This window comes from Rhinoderma darwinii, chromosome 4 (genome assembly GCF_050947455.1).
Source record: "Rhinoderma darwinii isolate aRhiDar2 chromosome 4, aRhiDar2.hap1, whole genome shotgun sequence".
In the NCBI taxonomy this organism is placed as follows: Eukaryota; Metazoa; Chordata; class Amphibia; order Anura; family Rhinodermatidae; genus Rhinoderma; species Rhinoderma darwinii.
In genome coordinates this window covers 329,553,082-329,571,579 of record NC_134690.1, presented here as the reverse complement: position 1 = coordinate 329,571,579, position 18,498 = coordinate 329,553,082, and the positions used below count along the sequence as shown (strand labels likewise).

Here is an 18,498-nt window from a genome sequence, read left to right as displayed (position 1 = left end):
TTCTTTATATCTTTCCTTCCTTTTGAATACACTTCTGGCTGAGCCAAAAACTGTATAAAAAAAACTGCATCAAAACTGTGTGTGATCCTGGCCTTACAGATTTTTTACTAAACTGTGGAATGCCGTAATATTTCAAGAGGCAGAAATGGCAGATACAATGTCAGCATTTTAAAAAGGGCTAGATGTTTATTTACTGACAAATGGCATTGAGGGTTACAATGAATCTAGCAATGAATGACATGTAATTTATTGTGAACGGTTGAACTGATGGACCTGTGTCTTTTTTCAACCTATGTAAAAATAAAAATATTTTCTATGTCCATAAATTTCTTGACTAATAAACCAGATTTTTTTCTAGTAAGAAATAATTGTTATATAACCATTGATATGCAGATTATTGATATTAATATTTATCATCATCTGTATTATGTCTGTTTCTGTGAGAGACGTAAAGAAGTATTTAATGTAAAATCTAGCGAAAACCGCAGTTTCCCATGTGATTTTCTACCTGAAATCAAGATGTTCAATCAAGATCTGTAGGACTGTGGGTGACAATAGCAAATCTCAATGATTTTGTATAATCTTCAGTTGTCACTGAGATATCCTCTGTGCTCTACTGTCCCCTGTAAAAGGCATATATATCTGGTTCTATACAGTCATCTACCTTCCTCCTTGGAGACCTGTGTGGTTTCTGTAAGCAACATGGTGATCACAAGCCATATAAATAGGCTAGATATATTTTGTGGAAAAAATAATAATTTGCAGCATTCTGATTGGAGTTGAGATCGGGAGAACAATTTCATCAAATTTTTCTTTAATATCCACAGCATAATTATTGGCTATTCTGGAGCTACCTATATTTTTTCAAAGTAGTGCTCACAGGTGGGGAAGAAAAAGTTTCCTCTGTTTATTATGTCTCCTGTCCATACGTTTTGCTTGTCTTCACTGCTATCTGTGTCAGAACCCCATATTCAGACATTTTCCATGAAATGTTTAAAATAGTCAGGCACCCTTGACTATTCTAATAAATCTACACTTTCCCCAAAATATGGATGGACATTGTAAACCCAGGTACTACATACTGAATCATAGGGCAGCAGTTAGTTAGAGGGTAACGCAATATTAGCATAGTATAATATGTTACAACATGAATCACGTTGTAATAAGAGCAGAAGAAAAAAAATCTTAATATTATTTGTATAGCAGTATTATTTATGGATAGCAATGTTATTAGATTACTGTATGAATGGAGCTGTTAATTGGCCACTGTATGCAGGTGTTATTTGAACACTGTATGGCTGTACTTGTTTTGGCACTGTGTGGCACTATAGGGAGGTGGTGCCAAAATAAGGTACTGCACAGGGCACAATCTAACGTAAGCCTGGCATTGCAAATTTGGATAATACACCTGCTTTATTTTGTTCAATTTTCTCTTCTACTTTAATTTTAAAGAATAAAGCTGGGGACACAACTTAATTGTTCTTCCCTATCAAATTATTGGGCCAAGTCGGGGGCTAATAAGAATTTCCGATGATCAGAAGTGCGTTGCTCATTATTGCCCAGACAAAATTACAAAATGCTCTTAATCCCTGAGCACTTTTGGCGATTCCTTCCTTTTCTCACTGTGGCTGGCACAGTGGGGATTTCAAGGGCAGGCAGATGTCACATTGCCAGTCAGTGTCAATTAGGCATTTGACTGTCCATGTCCAGATTAACATACACATACATACACACATACATACACACACACACACACACACACACACACACACACACACACACGCATATATATATATATATATATATATATATATATATACATATATATATATATATATATATATTCAAAAAGCAGTAATAGTAATCAGTAGACAGCATGTTATAAGGAGGTCAGATATTTTTCTGATTTGGATACAATAATTTAGCCTATTTCACACAGTGATTACTGCTAAAACCGATCATTTTCAGTCAGATAGCAAAATGTAACACGCCAGGGCACACTCAAGCTGACCGGAGCCTTTTCAAAGTTGTCTGACAATTTAACATAAAAGAGGTCAGGTCATCTAAGGTCTCCGGTTAAAGAGGCTCTGTCACCACATTATAAGTGCCCTATCTCCTATATATAAGATCGGTGCTGTAATGTAGATAACAGCAGTGCTTTTTATTTAGAAAAACAATCTATTTTTACCACGTTAGGAGCGATTTTAGTTTTATGCTAATTAGTTTCTTAATGCCCAAGTGGGCGTGTTTTTACTTTAGACCAAGTGGGCGTTGTACAGAGGAGTGTATGACGCTGACCAATCACATAGGTCCGTGGGACGGCCGCTGTTTCAACAGCCGTCCCAAGGACGTTTAACACGTTCGTGTGAATCAGGCCTAAATCTGAAGGAGAATGTTTATAAACTTCCTAGTATGGCGCTAAATACCCACCTATTATTGCCTTGATGCCCAAATGCACCTGATATCGAATTTTAAAGCTTTTTTGATACAATAAAATTGGGAATACGTTCCTTTTTAAACCACATACCTGCAGCGCTGGATCAACTTTCTTCATTCTACTAAACTTCCTAGTACCCTGAGGGAATAGGGATTGTTGTACCGTACTGTAGATTATGTCACTGGTGAAAGCATTGTGTAATCCTGCCCAGCACAGTATGTGGTGAAAGGCATGTGCATAGTGGGAATGTCTCCTAGGAAATCCATTGCACAAACAAACCTGTAGTACAATGAAGGGTCTCATAAACCATAGTGTTAAAGTATACCATGGCTTGCAGCCTGTGTGGAATCTTCAGGACAGAGTCCTACACCCTGAAATATACACCAAATGCCTACTGCATACCATACTAAACCAGGGCTAGAGAAAACAAACTAAAAATGTACCCATCTGTAGTCTACTGCCACCAGACGAGAAAACAATTATTATTAATTCACTGCTTCCCTCTAATATTATAATTTTACAGGAAATTTCCATTAATTCGGCACACAGTGGTCTGTAAAATCTCACAGTAATTCGACATGTAACAAAAATATTCCCATGCTGGATTAGCTAGAACGTATCGAGTAGTTTGCCACTGGATGTCATCTGCAGATCTGTGGGGTGAATATGATGGAGTGTAAGGGAATGTTCAAACGCTAAATAAAAAAACGCTGTAGAATACAAAGCTGTTTTCAAGGGAAAACAGCCTCTGATTTTCAGACGTTTTTTAAGTATCAAACGTTTTTTGATGCGTTTTTTTGTGGCCGTTTTTGGAGCTGTTTTTCTATTGACCTAATGAAAAACGGCTCAAGAAGTGACATGCACTTCTTTTTAAGGGGTGTTTTTTTACGCACCGTTTTTCCAATCGGCCGCATAAAAAAACGACTGTCGGAAGGAAATGGCATTTTTCCCATTAAAATCAATCGGCAGATGTTTGGAGGCATTCAGCTTCCATTTTTTCAGCTGTTTTTCGGACATACGCTGCGTGAAAATCACGGACTGTCTGAACGGCCCCATTGACTAACATAGGTCCGTGCGAAGCGCGTGAAAATCACGCGAGTAGCACGGACATATTATACGTTCGTCTGAATAAGCCCTAAAGTTCATTAGGCAGTGTGTACAAAATATACTGTATGTCAAGTCTGATTGTCAACAACAAAAGAAGATACAGCTACCCGGGCACTCTAAATAAGCTGGATGTCTTCAAATACAAACATTCCAACGTTCAATGTCACAAGGGGCACTTATAGATAGTGTCAACCTTTATTTAAATGGTAAGGATGTGCTCTGAAATCTGCAAGACATTAAGGCACAAGATAACATAAGACTACATACATCAGCAGCAAAATTCTCCCTCTTAAGCCCCATTCACATCACATATTTAGCCTGTTTACCAAGTACGCCGGGCAAAGCTCCCGACATATACGTCACCTATAGACTTTCGTGTGATACGTTTCACGTACACGCCATGAAATCTCATGACCTTTTCATGACGTATACATTAAACGAATGCCATCAAAGTTTATGGGTGACAGATGTCACTGGCATCTGTCACCCAGAGCTTATTATGGCATCCATTTAATGCAGGGGCGTAGCTAAATGCTCATGGGCCCGGATGCAAGAATTCAGCTTGGGCCCCCTACCCCTCCGCAACACCACCATCATCAGACCCCTGCACGTGCCCATGCCCAGACGCCTTGCCGAACAGCCCCCATAGTATAATGCCCCCACACAGTATAATGCTCCCATAGCTGCCCCCCACAGTATAATGCCCCATAACGTATAATACCTCATCCATAACAGCCCCATACCGTATAATGTGCCCCATATCAGCCCCCACAGTATAATGCCCCACATAGCTGCCCCCATACAGTATAGTGCCCCCCATATCAGCCCCCATGCAGTATAATGTCCCCCATATCAGCTCCCCATACAGTATAATGCCCCCATATCAGCTCCCCATACAGTAAAATGCCCCCATATCAGCTCCCCATACAGTACAATGCCCCCCATATGAGCTTCCCATACAGTATAATGCCCCCCATTTGAGCTCCCCTTACAGTATAATGCCTCCCAAATCAGCTCCCCATACAGTATAATGCCTCCCATATCAGCCCCCATACAGTATAATGCCCCTCCATATCAGCTCCCATATAGTATAATGCCCCTATATGAGCAACCCATACAGTATAATGCCCCCATATCAGCTCCCCATACAGTAAAATGCCCCCATATCAGCTCCCCATACAGTATAATGCCCCCAATATGAGCTTCCCATACCGTATAATGCCCCCATATCAGCTCCCCATACAGTAACATTTTCCCCATATCAGCTTCCCATACAGTATAATGCCCCCCATATGAGCTCCCTATACAGTATAATGCCCCCCATATCAGCCCCACATACAGTATAATTCCCCCATATCAGCTCCCATGCGGTATAATGCTCCCCCATCTTATCAGCACCCCATGCATTATAATGCCCCCCCCCCACAATATCAGCCCCCCATACAGTATAATGCCCCCATATGTGCATAATAGAAAAATAGCATAATTACTTACCTATCCTCGTTCCCACGCCGGGTGGAGGAGCCTTCGCCTCCTCCGGTGTGTGCTATGAGTGACTCGGCGCAGACAAGCGCGATTATGTCGCTACATCCCGCCAGCCTGCGTCGAGCCGCTCAGGGCACAGTGAATGCTGCATCAACGAGATGTCAGCTCCTTGCTCCAGCATTGAATGGAACCGGGACCTCGGTGAGTGACTCTTCACACGAACCCCCAGGGGGACGCGACCCACAGTGTGTAATGTATTGTGTTGTATTGTGCAGTTTGCAGTGGAGAGAGGAGGGGGGGCTTTAATGCCCCCCCCCTCTCCACCGCAAACAGCACAATACAATACAATACATTACAAGCCAACACAATACAACACAACACAATACATTACAATACAGACTCTGCAGCTCACCTGGAGTCCTCCGCACCGGCTCTTCCACTGTACTGGCTGGAAGACATGTCACGTGACATCGTCACATGGTACCATGTGAGCGTACCCAGGTAGTGCCGGCTTCACGGCACAGAAAATGTATTTAACAACCATGCTGTATGGCAACGGGGGCCTGTGGGCCCCCCAGTCTTAGGGGCCCGGTCGCAACTGCGATTGCTGCGACCCCTATAGCTATGCCACTGATTTAACGTATACGTCATGAAAAGCTATTGAAAAGCTCATGATTTAAACATTTGACGGATGCCTGTGACATATTCCATACAGTGGCATACATCACCCATAGGCTCCCATGTTAAAAAAAAGGTATACCGTGCAGTATACATTTCTTTTGCAGAATCTCATTGTTTGGAATAGCGTAGTCATCTGCACCAACCGATAACTAAAAAAAAAAAGGTTTGGCGATGTATACCAGCCGGATACACATTTGGCCCCTGTCAGGCTAACGGAATGTGTACGTCCGCAGTTTTCCTGGCATACACACTAAACATACATCACTAAGTGATGTAAACAGGGCCTAATACAGACAGTTTGCTATAATGTACACAGTGTAGGGAAATTGTATTAACCTGGAATCCAACCTGTTTATGAAAAATTTCCTAGTTTAGCTGTTTTCACTGAGGGCAGCTGTAAAAGGACACACACCTACTGCAGTGCCCGCTGCAGTGGAAGTGTGGCATTACATGGCGCCTAGTCAAATGAATGTGCTTTTTTGTCTTTACATAAAAGGGAATGTTATAATTGTTATGAGTTTTTCCTTAAACTGGACATACACGTCACAATAGACTTCCAAATAGGGGTATACAATGACAATTGTCTGTAGACACCTGCCTTATCCTTATGTGTATTGGTGACATCTGTTCCTTTTGTCTTGCAAAAACATTCAAATTAGGCTGTAAAGTATTTGTTGTTGTAGATAAAAATTCCTACATGTGGCAAAATCTTCCGAGTGCAAACTATAAAAAAATGTAAAGGCAAGGTGTCACGGAAATTTTTTTTTTATATAATATTGCTTTTAGTATGTCATTAAAATAAATTTTATTTATTTGTGTTTTTGTGTTGTACTTTTTACTTTTTTCTTTCTTTTACTTCTCTATGGGGGCTGCCATTTTTTTTAAATCTCTGTATGTGTCGATTAACGACACATACAGAGATGGAATACGGAACATACATCCCCATAGAGAATGCGAACGGGAGCCGTTCCATTCACTATAGCGTACGCCATCCGTGTGGGAACGGCGCATGCGCCGCTCCCAAACAGACCAAAAAAAAGGTCTTTGGTAGAGCGACATCTGGCGCCATTTTCATGTGGACCGGAAGCCGCGGCCAGACAGTAAGATGACGACTTCCGGTCGCGGCTTCCGGCCATATGTTGAAGACAGCGCAGACGCAAGGACTAGGAGCGGCAGGGCGTAGGCGGCAGCAGGAGCAGGTAAGTTATGTTTGTGTATGTGATGTGTGTGTTTGTTAGTGTTATACTGTCTGATTACCACTGTATCTAATCCTCCTACACTGTGCATTCGCTCAGAAAATGGCGGCACACAGTGTAGGAGGTTTGCACATTCAACCCCCTCCTTTCTCCTGGCACTAGCCAGGATAAAGGAGGGGGGGTTGTGTGAGGACACTAGAGCGAGGGTATCTACTCAAAAATTTGCAGCATAAAGCAATGAGGTTGCTTTACCACATGCCAATGCTGCAATTTTGGGAATTGCTCCGTCTAGTGACCAGCACATGGAAATGTTATAAATTAGAATCTAATTTATAATATTTCCTGACTTGTGAAAAAATAAAAAAAATTAAAACAATGTGTAATCATTTATATGCTAACTGTTTAACTGAAAAAAATATATATATATTCTAGCGACATTCCCTTTAACCCCTTAAGGACGCAGCCTAGTTTGGGCCTTAAGGCTCAGAGCCCATTTTTCAAATCTGACATATTTCACTTTATGTGGTAATAACGTCGGAATGCTTAAACCTATCCAAGCGATTCTGAGATTGTTTTCTCGTGACACTTTGGGCTTCATGTTCGTGGTAAAATTTGGTCGATATATTCAGTCTTTATTTGTGAAAAATTGCAAAATTTAGAGAAAATTTACAAAAAATAGCATTTTTCAGAATTTAAATGCATCTGCTTGAAAAACAGACGGTTATACCACCCAAAATAGTTACTAGTTCACATTTCCCATATGTCTACTTTAGATTGGCATCGTTTTTTGAACATTCTTTTATTTTTCTTGGACGTTACAAGGCTTAGAACATAAACAGAAATTTATCATATTCTTAAGAAAATTTCAAAAGCCTTTTTTTGAAGGTGCCAGTTCAGTTCTGAAGTGGATTTGAGGGGCCTATGTATTAGAAACCCCCATAAAACACCCCATTTTAAAAACTAGACCCCTCAAAGTATTCAAAACAGCATATAGAAAGTTTTTTAACCCTTCAGGCATTTCACAGGAATTAAAGCAAAGTGGAAATTAAATTTGCAAATTTCATTTTTTCTGCTGAATTTCAATTTTATTCAATTTTTTTTTAGTAACAGAGAAGGTTTTACCAGAGAAACACTACTAAATATGTATTGTCCAGATTCTGCAGTTTTTAGAAATGTCCCACATGTGGCTCTAGTGCGCTCGTGGACTAAAACACAAGCCCTAGAAGCAAAGAAGCACCTAGTGCATTTTGAGGCCTCTTTTTTATTAGAATATATTTTAGGCAGCATGCCAGGTTTGAAGAGGCGTTGAGGTATCAAAACAATGGAAACCCACCAGAAGTGACCCCATTTTGGAAATTACACCCCTCAAGGAATTCATTTATGGTTTTTGTTATCATTTTGACCGCACAGTTTTTTCACAGCACCTATTTGAATTGGGCTGTGAAATGAAAAAAATGATATTTTTTCCAATAAAATGTCATTTTTGATCAAATTTTCTTATTTTCACAGGGAACAACATACCCCATTTTGTTGCCCAATTTGTCCTTAGTGCGGCAATACCCCATTTGTGGTGATAAACTGCCGTTTGGGCCCATGGGAGGGCTCAGAAGGAAAGGAGCGCTATGTGTTTGTTGGAGTCCAGATTTTGCTGGATTGGTTTTCGGGTGCCATGTCGCATTTGCAGAGCCCCAGAGGTATCAAAGCAATGGAAACCCACCAGAAGTGACCCCATTTTGGAAACTACACCCCTCAAGGAATTCATTTATGGTTTTTGTTATCATTTTGACCGCACAGGTTTTTCACAGCACCTATTTGAATTGGGCTGTGAAATGAAAAAAATTATATTTTTTCCAATAAGATGTCATTTTTGATCAAAATTTCTTATTTTCACAGGGAACAACATACCCCATTTTGTTGCCCAATTTGTCCTTAGTGCGGCAATACCCCATTTGTGGTGATAAACTGCCGTTTGGGCCCATGGGAGGGCTCAGACGGAAAGGAGCGCTATGTGTTTGTTGGAGTCCAGATTTTGCTGGATTGGTTTTCGGGTGCCATGTTGCATTTGCAGAGCCCCAGAGGTATCAAAGCAATGGAAACCCACCAGAAGTGACCCCATTTTGGAAACTACACCCCTCAAGGAATTCATTTATGGTTTTTGTTATCATTTTGACCGCACAGTTTTTTCACAGCACCTATTTGAATTGGGCTGTGAAATGAAAAAAATTATATTTTTTCCAATAAGATGTCATTTTTGATCAAAATTTCTTATTTTCACAAGGAACAACATACCCCATTTTGTTGCCCAATTTGTCCTTAGTGCGGCAATACCCCATTTGTGGTGATAAACTGCCCTTTGGGCCCATGGGAGGGCTCAGAAGGAAAGGACCACCATTTGGCCTACTGGAGCTTTTCTGGTGCTAAGTCATGTGTGCAGAAGCCCCTGAGGTACCAGTACAGTTGAAACCCCCGAGAAGTGACCCCATTTTAAAAACTACACCCCTTAAGACATTCATCTAGAGGTGTAGTGAGCATTTTGACCCCACAGGTACTGTGTAAAAGATAATGCGCAGCAGATGGTGCAGTGTGAGATTTGCAATTTTATATATGTATATGCCATTTCAGTGTCCAATATAGTGTGCCCAGCATGCGCCACCGGAGATATACACCCCTTAAATTGTAATGTGGGTTCTCCTGGGTACGACAATACCCTACATGTGGCTGTTATCAGCTGCCTGGGCATACGGCAGGGCTCAGAAGGGAAAGATGAGGGGGGTAAGCTGTGCGGAGTGCATCAGGGTAAATTGAAAATCAAGGGATGTATGATACATTTTAAAACAATCTTTTATACAGAGCCCTGGTTTTTCGGGACACGTGTCACATTGGTATATTGTGTTCTTCCTTATCCCCCTCTTATAGCAGACTCTGCACCTCTTTTGACTCTTTCCCTTTCCACCGGTTTGGGGACCTTCTCCTGGAAAGTGTTGCCCTGGTACGATGCGCCCCCCCTTCCTGGTCCCTAAAGATTAGATCTTGAAATTCCAGGAAAGTTCCCCTCTGGCCTGCACATCGACGTAGCACATACGCATTGTACAAAGCCATCTGTATGATGTGCCCGGCCAGCTTCTTATACTACACCGCATGGCGCTGTAGGGCTTCAGGACTTGATTTGACAAGTCCATCCCTCCCATGTACCTATTGTAGTCCAGGATGCAGTCTAGTTTGGGGGTGGCCTTTCCTTCATATATCCTAAACCTGTAGGTATACCCTGATGCACTCTCGCACAGCTTATACATCTTCACGCCATACCTTGCCCTCTTACCTGGCAGGTACTGGCGGAATTGAACCCTCCCTTTAAAATGTACCAGGGACTCATCAATAGAAAAACACTTCTCGGGGGTGTATGCTTGGGAAAACCGGGCACTGGAACGGTCTAATAGGGGTCTCCGTTTATACAAACGGTCAAAACTGGGGTCATCTCGGAGTGGGCACGGCTCATTATCAGTATAATGTAAGAAGCGAAGTATTGCCTCATTTATTTATTTTTTTAGGTTCCAGTTCATTTCTGAAGTTGCTTTGAGGGGACTATATATTAGAAACCCCTATCAAACACCCCATTTTAGAAACTAGACCCCTCAAAGTATTCACAACAGCATTTAGAAAGTTTATGAACCCTTTAGGTGTTTCACAGAAATTTAGAGCAAAGTAGAGGTGAAATTTACTCTTTTTATACCATTTTTTTTATAACACAAAAGGATTTATCAGAGAAACGCAACTCAATACTTATTGCCCAGATTCTGCAGTTTAGAGAAATATCCCACATGTTGCCCTCGGGCGGTAATGGACTGAAGCATCGGCCTCCGAAGCAAAGGAGCACCTAGCGGATTTTGAGCCCTCTTTTTTATTAGGCACCATGTCCGGTTTGAAGAGGTCTTGTGGTGCCAAAACATTGGAAACCCCCCAAAAGTGACCCCAATTTGGAAACTAGACCCCTTGAGGAATCCATTGTAGTTTTCTTGGGGTGCATGCGGCTTTTTGATCAGTTTTTATTCTATTTTTAGGTGGCGTGGTGACTAATAAACAGCAATTCTACTATTGTTTTTGTATACTTTTTTTTTTACAGCGTTCACCGTGCGCTATAAATGACATATTCACTTTATTCTGCGGGGCGATACGATTACGGCGATACCAGATGTTTATAGTTTTTTTTATGTCTTATGGCGTTTGCACAATAAAATAAGTTTTGTAAACAATCATTCACTTTTTGTGTTACCTTATTCTAAGAGCCATAACTGTTTTATTTTTCAATCAATAAAGCCGTGCGAGGACTTATTTTTTGCGTAACGAACTGTAGTTTCCATCAGTACCATTTTTAGGTACATGCGACTTTTTGATCTCTTTTTATTCCATTTTTTGGAAGGTGAAGTGACCAAACAATTGTGATTGTGGTACGGTTTATTAATATTTTTTTTTACGGCGTTCACCGTGCGGGATAAATAACAAAATAATTTTGTAGTTCAGGCCGTTACGGACGCGGCGATACCAATTATGTATAGTTTATTTGTTTGTTTATATATTTTTATTAATAATAAAGGCCTGATAAGGGAAAAAGTGGGACTTTTACTTTTATTACTTTTAAAACTTTTATTTTCTTATTTTTACACATCTTTTTTTAACTTTTTTTTTACTTTATTACTTTGTCCCACTAGGGGACATGAGGGCAGGAGGCCCTGATCGCTATTCTAATACACTGCACTACATGCGTAGTGCAGTGTATTAGAACTGTCAGCTACTCACTGACAGCAAGCATAGTGGGTCCTGACGTTGTCAGGACCCACTAGGCTTCCGTCTATGGCATAGCCGGACGCCATTGTTTGGTGTCCGGTTGCCATAGTCACCATCGCCGGCCGCTATCGCGTAGCAGGCCGGCGATGGCAGCTTAACCCCTAAAAAGCCGCGATCTCTATAGAACGCGGCTTTTAAGGGGTTAATCAGCGGGGACACAGCGATCGGTCCCCGCTGTAGGAGCTGTGACAGCTGCTGAACAAGACAGCAGCGTCACAGCTCCTGTATGTGTCGGGAGGACGGCCGAAACGGCCGTTACTCCCGAGACGTACTATTACGGCATGGAGCGCGAACGATACAGCTGCCATGACGTAATAGTACGTCAAGGAGCGGGAAGGGGTTAATACACTCCTCAACATTGAAATTGCAACATCAAGAAGGGCAAGCAGTAAGGTTATGCAAATCGAGGAAGTAACAGGTGTCACATTGATCTGCAAATTATCTAATTTTCAAGCACCTAGCTCCAATATGTGGCATGTGGAAGGGGCATAAAAGCCAGATTGAAAGCAAAGTTTTTTAGCCACATGAAACCTCAAAAATTCAGTGGTGTGGGATGATTGTGCGATGCCTCCTGTTTGTCGACGTGCCAGTTATAGCCACTTGTCGCAAACTGAAAGGGACAGAATCCTTGAACTGAGAGACCTTGGTTTATCACTCCGGCAGATGGCTACGTGCCTAGGCCGAGATGTCAGCACTGTTCAACACTGCGTGTCTCGGATGTTGGGAGAACAACAACAAGCAAGAGGTGTGCGGAGGCGAAGCTCTGCATGGACGGATTGCCTGATTGGAAGAATGGTGCGTAGTTATCCATTCTGTACTGCAAGTGAAATTAGACGTCACATCCCAAGCCTAGGGCAGCAACCAGTGTCGACACAAACCATCAGAAGGCGTTTGCACGACATTGGGCTACAAGCCAGACGTCCAGCTACAGGTGTCCCATTGACCACACACCACTGCTCTCAAAGGCTATCAGCCAAATGGCACTGAAGGCTGTAATGGAGGTCTTTCTTCTACAGCGATGAGTCCCACTTTTGTCTCGGATGCCATCATTGCCGGAGATTGGTCTGGAGACCACATGGGCAAAGCTATGAAGAAGTCTTCACAAGGGAATGTCACGCCGGTCCTACTCCTGGGATTATGGTTTCGGGTGACCTAATGTACGGTAGCGGACCCCTCTAGTATTCATTTCAGGTACACTAACCGCTCGGCTTTACATTGATTTGGTTGTGGAACTATTTGTATGGCCATTTCTCCAAAGTGTCCCAGAAGCCGTTTTTCAACAGGGCAATGCCAGGCCGCATGTTGCTTGTGCTACTATGAGCAGCCTGCGTGGCCTAAATCTGCTACCATGGCCTGCAGCGCCTCAAGACTAGTCTCCCATCGAGCACATCTGGGACGTCTCTGGTCGGCAATTGCAAAGGAAACTGCCAGCAGCCAATCTTGATGATTTGCGTGCCCAAGTGCATTCAGCGTGGCATAACGTTCCTCAGACAACCATTAATAACCTCATTGATAGCATGCCAAGGCGTGTAAGTGTGTGTATTTCATACTAAGGCCTCATGCACACGACCGTAGCCATGTGCACGGCCATGATTTTCGGGTCGGCAGGCCACGGAGTGACAGCCGCGAGCCGCCCGCAAATCGCGGGCCGTGCACATGGCCGCGGCCATTATTTTCAATGAGCCCGGACCGCAGAACACGGCCGTAATAAGACATGCCCTTTCTTTCTGCGGTGCGGGCTCCTGGGCCATGCACGGACCGTGTGTATGGCCCCATAGGAATGAATAGGGCCGCAATTCTCCCGTGGATTTTCGGGGGAATTGCGGCCGCATAAGCACGTTCGCGTGCATGAGGCCTAAATACTGAATAAGTCAAGATGTTTGGAATATTTTGTTTCCTTTTTTTTTATCATTTGTATATCATTAACACGTCTATCGATCCTGTGATTTCCAAAACATTTCCTTTTTGGAGATGCAATTTCAATGTTGAGGAGTGTATATTGCCACAGAAATCTGGCAATTATTTACAAATGTACAGCGTCCATCCCGATTTCTGGCTAAAGGAAATGTCATTTTCTAGGACAATGAACATCGCCGCTGTTTATTGTATCATAGGTAGATGGAAGTAAAATGAACAAATCTTCCAAAGACCATATGTCCCTAAGATAAAAAATAATCAACACGAGCGGATTCACACGAGCGTGTGCGTTTTGCGCGTGCAAAAAACGCGTTTTGCACGTGCAAAAGGTCCGTGTGTCATCACGCAGCCGGCATCATGATGACACTCTGTTTTTATGTTTACAAACAGAAAAGCACGTGGTGCTTTTCTGTTTTCATTCATCGTTTTTACTGCTGTAGCGTGCATCACGTGTGGCAACCGGAGGTGCTTCCGTGTGCCGAGCGCGATTTGCACGCACCCATTGACTTCAATGAGTGCGTGCAGTGCGAAACACGGCCAAATATAGGACATGTCATGAGTTTCACGCAGCGGACATACGCTGCGTGAAATTCACTGACAGTCTGAACTACCCCATTCAGTAACATAGGTCCGTGCGACGCGCGTGAAAATCACGTGCGTAGCACGGACGTATTATACGTTCGTGTGAATAAGCCCTAAGACTGTGTCCTCTTCTGTCAAATTCTTAAAAAAATATTTTGAGTTGTTCACCGTCTATTGCTGGTAAAAGCTGGGTGACCGTGCATCATATTGTTTTCCAGCTGTTTTAGTGGAACATACACCCCATATTGCAGGGAGGGATGTAGCACTGCATAGATAGACAGATCTGCCATGCAGGATTCTGGCAAAGCCCACAAGAGCTGTTCTGGTGATTGTTACCCAGCTTTCCCATAGAAGCTAAAATATGGACTTTGTTTCCACTTGACATAAGAATATAATAAAGATTTTCTCTGTAAAGACTGCAGTAAATGTTCTCTTTTATGCAAAAAAACTTTTGATTAAAGTTTTTCATTCCTAAACTCCTTATAGAGATTGTAATAAGAACACAACCTCCTTCTGCTCACTGCATGATATAACTTGTAATGTAACTTCAGTGGTCGGGTCAGTGCAGTCAGTGGTCGGGTCAGCGCAGTCAGTGGTCGGGTCAGCGCAGTCAGTGGTCGGGTAAGCGCAGTCAGTGGTCGCGTCAGTGCAGTCAGTGGTCGGGTCAGTGCAGTCAGTGTGACGTCAGCAGAGAGGAGCAGCCCCCGCTACACTGAGTGGTAAAGCTGCTGAGTAGAAGCTGGGCTTCCCCGTACTCATGTAGACAGGCACTGGCAGCTCCTTATAGAAGCCCCTGAACTGCCCCCTTCACTTCTCCTCCTACTTTCCCTCTCTCCTCTGTCCCCTTGTCCTGGAGCAGATAGACCCCTTTATTCCTTCCCTTCTTTCCCTCCACTTCCAGTCATGCCTATTAGCTGCACACAACTGCACTGCTCCTGCTGAAGTTTTCCTGGGACAAGAGGAGTTTCTTTTCTTGGCTCAAGAGCAGCAGCAGCGGAGGAGGAGGGGGCACAGAGAAGAGAAGAAAGCAGGGAAGACATAATACATACAGTGCAGCCGGCTGAGGGGCTGCAGCTCACCTATAGCAGGAGCGCTGTGTGACTACACATCCGCATATATGGCTGATTCCAACAGGTGGGGAATTGTACTGTGCGCTCTGCTCTCCGCATCTACTGTGCTGGCCAACATAGAGCGAGTGAGGAGGATCACTTATGTGGTGCACCCAGGACCCCCGGGCATCTACCATCAACAACCTGTGCCTATGAGCAGGAGCAACATTGTAGTAAGCAGCAGCACCCAGGAGCGGAGTCGCAGGATGAGCAGAGTCGGTTCTAACCCAACTGTGGTGAAGAGACAGCAGCCACTCACTGGAGAGGTGTCCCCGGCCGTCAGCACACAGAGCCGTCAGTACTCGTTCTCCCGAAGCATTGTACAGCAGGATGCACCGAGGAATCCCAGTCTACAATACAAGTTGCAGATGCAGGGGTGAGACACTATTACTAATACTATTTATGGGGCAGAGATACTAATGTCTATGGTGAGAGACTGATACTCTCTATGGGGCACTACCGTTCCCTAATAGGTAGGGGATGAGACACTATTACTCTCTTTGGGGCAGGACAGTGTAAGAGTACTTACTCTCTATGGGGCAGAGTGTAAGACACTGCTACTCTCTATGGGGCAGAGTGTGAGACACTGCTACTCTCTATGGGGCAGAGTGTGAGACACTGCTACTCTCTATGGGGCAGAGTGTGAGACACTGCTACTCTCTATGGGGCAGAGTGTGAGACACTGCTACTCTCTATGTGACAGAGCGTGAGACACTAGTACTTTCTGTGGTGCAGAGTGTGAGACACTAATACTGCCTGTGGGGAAGAATTTGAGACACTAGTAATCTCTGTGGGGCAGAGCGGGAAACATTAGTACTCTCTGTGGGGCAGAGAGTGAGACACTACTACTATCTGTGAAGCAGATCGTGAGATACTAGTACTGTCTGTGGGGCAGAGCATGAGACACAAGTACTCTATTTGGGCAAGGGGGTGTGACCGTACTTAAACTCAATGAGTGTGAGCCACTAGTACTCTCAATTTGACAGCATGAGAACACTAGTACTTTCTGTGGGGCAGAGGGAAAGACAATAGTATTGTCTGTGTGGCACAGCATGACACACTAGTACTGTCTGTGGGGTAGAGTGTGAGACACTAGTACTTTCTGTGGGGCATAGGGAAAGACACTAATACTGTATGTGTGGCACAACATGACACACTAGTACTGTCTGTAGGGCAGAGTGTGAGACACTAGTACTGTCTGTAGGGCAGAGTGTGAGACACTAGTACTGTCTTTGGGGCAGAGCGTGAGACGCTAGTACTCTCTTTGGGGCAGAACATGGAACACTAGTACTGTCTGTGAGGCAGAGTGTGAGATGCTAGTACTGTCGGTGAGGCAGAGCATAAGACACCCATTGGGCAAAGAGGTGTGACAATACTTAAACTTTATGAGTGTGAGACACTAGTACTGTCAATCTGACAAAGAGTGAGGCACTAGTACTTTCTGTGTGGCAGAGTGTGAGACACTAGTACTGCCTGTGGGGAAGAGTTTGAGCAACTAGTACTGTCTGTGGGGCAGAGTATGACACACTAGTACTGTCTGTGGGGCAGGGCGTGAAGGACTAGTACTCTTTTTGAGGCTAAGCGTGACTGTAGTACTATCTGTGGTGCAGAGCGTGAGAGAATAGTACTGTCTGTGGGGCAGAGCGTGACAATAGTACTACGTGTGGGACAGAGCGTGAGATACTAGTACTGTCTGTGGAGCAGAGCATGAGACACAGGTACTCTCCGTAGGGCAGAGCATGAGACACTAGTACTGTCTGTGGGCAAGAGTATGACCATATTGTCTGAGGGGCAGAGCGTGAGGCACTAGTTCTGTCTGTGTGGCAGAGGGTTTGATAATCCTCTCTCTGTGAATAGTCTCGGGCAGGAGGTAGGAAGTAAGCACTAGAGATATGCTTAGACTTCTTGGTTATAGCCCAGAGATGTAGAGATTCCAGTAGTGGAAAGTGCAGGCAGCAGTGTAGATGCAGGTGCTGAGCAGATCACACTCTTACTAGCAGTCAGCTGGTTGATGTATGAGTAGACATTATATGATCGTATACACTACTGTATGTAATTAGGGTCGGTACAGTATAAAGTTGACTAATAAAACTATTTAGGTTTGGATAGTGGATTCCTTTGTGATTAATGTACGTTACACAGTACGCAATGACCACCTCTGTGTATATATATATGTATATATAGAAATACATATAGGTTGATCTGAAGGTAAGTTGAGAATGATATTAAGTATTCCTAAAAATAAATCCTAACGATAAATTTCTGCCGTAAATTGACGTTTGTGTGATTGTAACATGTGAATGGACGTCTTTGTCTCTGTAATACTGTATTGATGCTATGATAGAATTTGCATATGAAATTGCTCTTAAAAGTCGCAAAATCGTAATGATCTAAGGGCCTGTTCATAGCAGCTTCAGGCTCTTTTAGCATGTCTGATGGATCTTTGCTTTGGTTAGACTGTAAGTTCTTCAGGGCAAAGGGTGACTGAATAAAAACTTGTTTGACTTTACTGTATCTCTGATCTAGAGACAGTGATACAAACATTGCTGAAGGTCTAAGTGGCAAGATATTGATCTTTTTTTATTTTTCTAAAAGAGGTTAAAAAAAATTCCCATCTAGACAAAGAAATGTCTGCATATCTGAAACATCTGGGTATCATTTCCAGCATCCTGGCGTAAAATGTCTAGCTGAACCTTAGGCATATTTCTGTATGATGTTTGGGGCTTAATGCTATTTCTCATGCATTACCCACTTATATAATAGAGAATTGTACTCCTTTTTAGGGCTCATGAACCCTATTCACGGAGTCTGCACCGCAGTGCACATTGGGCACCATATGTACGGAGATAATCTCCATACACATGAAGTCCCAAGGAGAATTCCACGCTACAAATCTGTCGGATTCGTAGATTACTAGAACTGCTCTCTTTATGCGCAGGAGTGATATGTATGATAACACAGCAGGGAAGGAAAATACAAATCAGATCACATCTGGCCTGTCAGCAGACAACACCCTGTGGTCTGCTGTATGGCCTGCTATAAACAGCAGCCTGTATTCTGCTTATGGAGTCACAGGTAATCTGTAGTATTTTTAGATAACTCCAATTTTTACAGTGAGAGAGTCTCCAAGCAAGAAGCACTT

General features: G+C 43.3%; 1 protein-coding gene across 2 annotated transcripts in view; it reads left to right on the top strand.

Moving 5' to 3' along the window:
* The first annotated feature begins 14,970 nt into the window (after window positions 1-14,970).
* Window positions 14,971-18,498, top strand: part of LTBP1 (latent transforming growth factor beta binding protein 1) — a 380,067-nt gene continuing 376,539 nt past the window's right edge. For both annotated transcript variants that reach the window (XM_075862823.1, XM_075862821.1), the window contains exon 1: window positions 14,971-15,732. In XM_075862823.1, coding sequence (XP_075718938.1) covers window positions 15,365-15,732 — 368 coding nt within the window. In that variant the 5' untranslated portion in view covers window positions 14,971-15,364. The remainder of the gene's footprint in view (window positions 15,733-18,498) is intronic.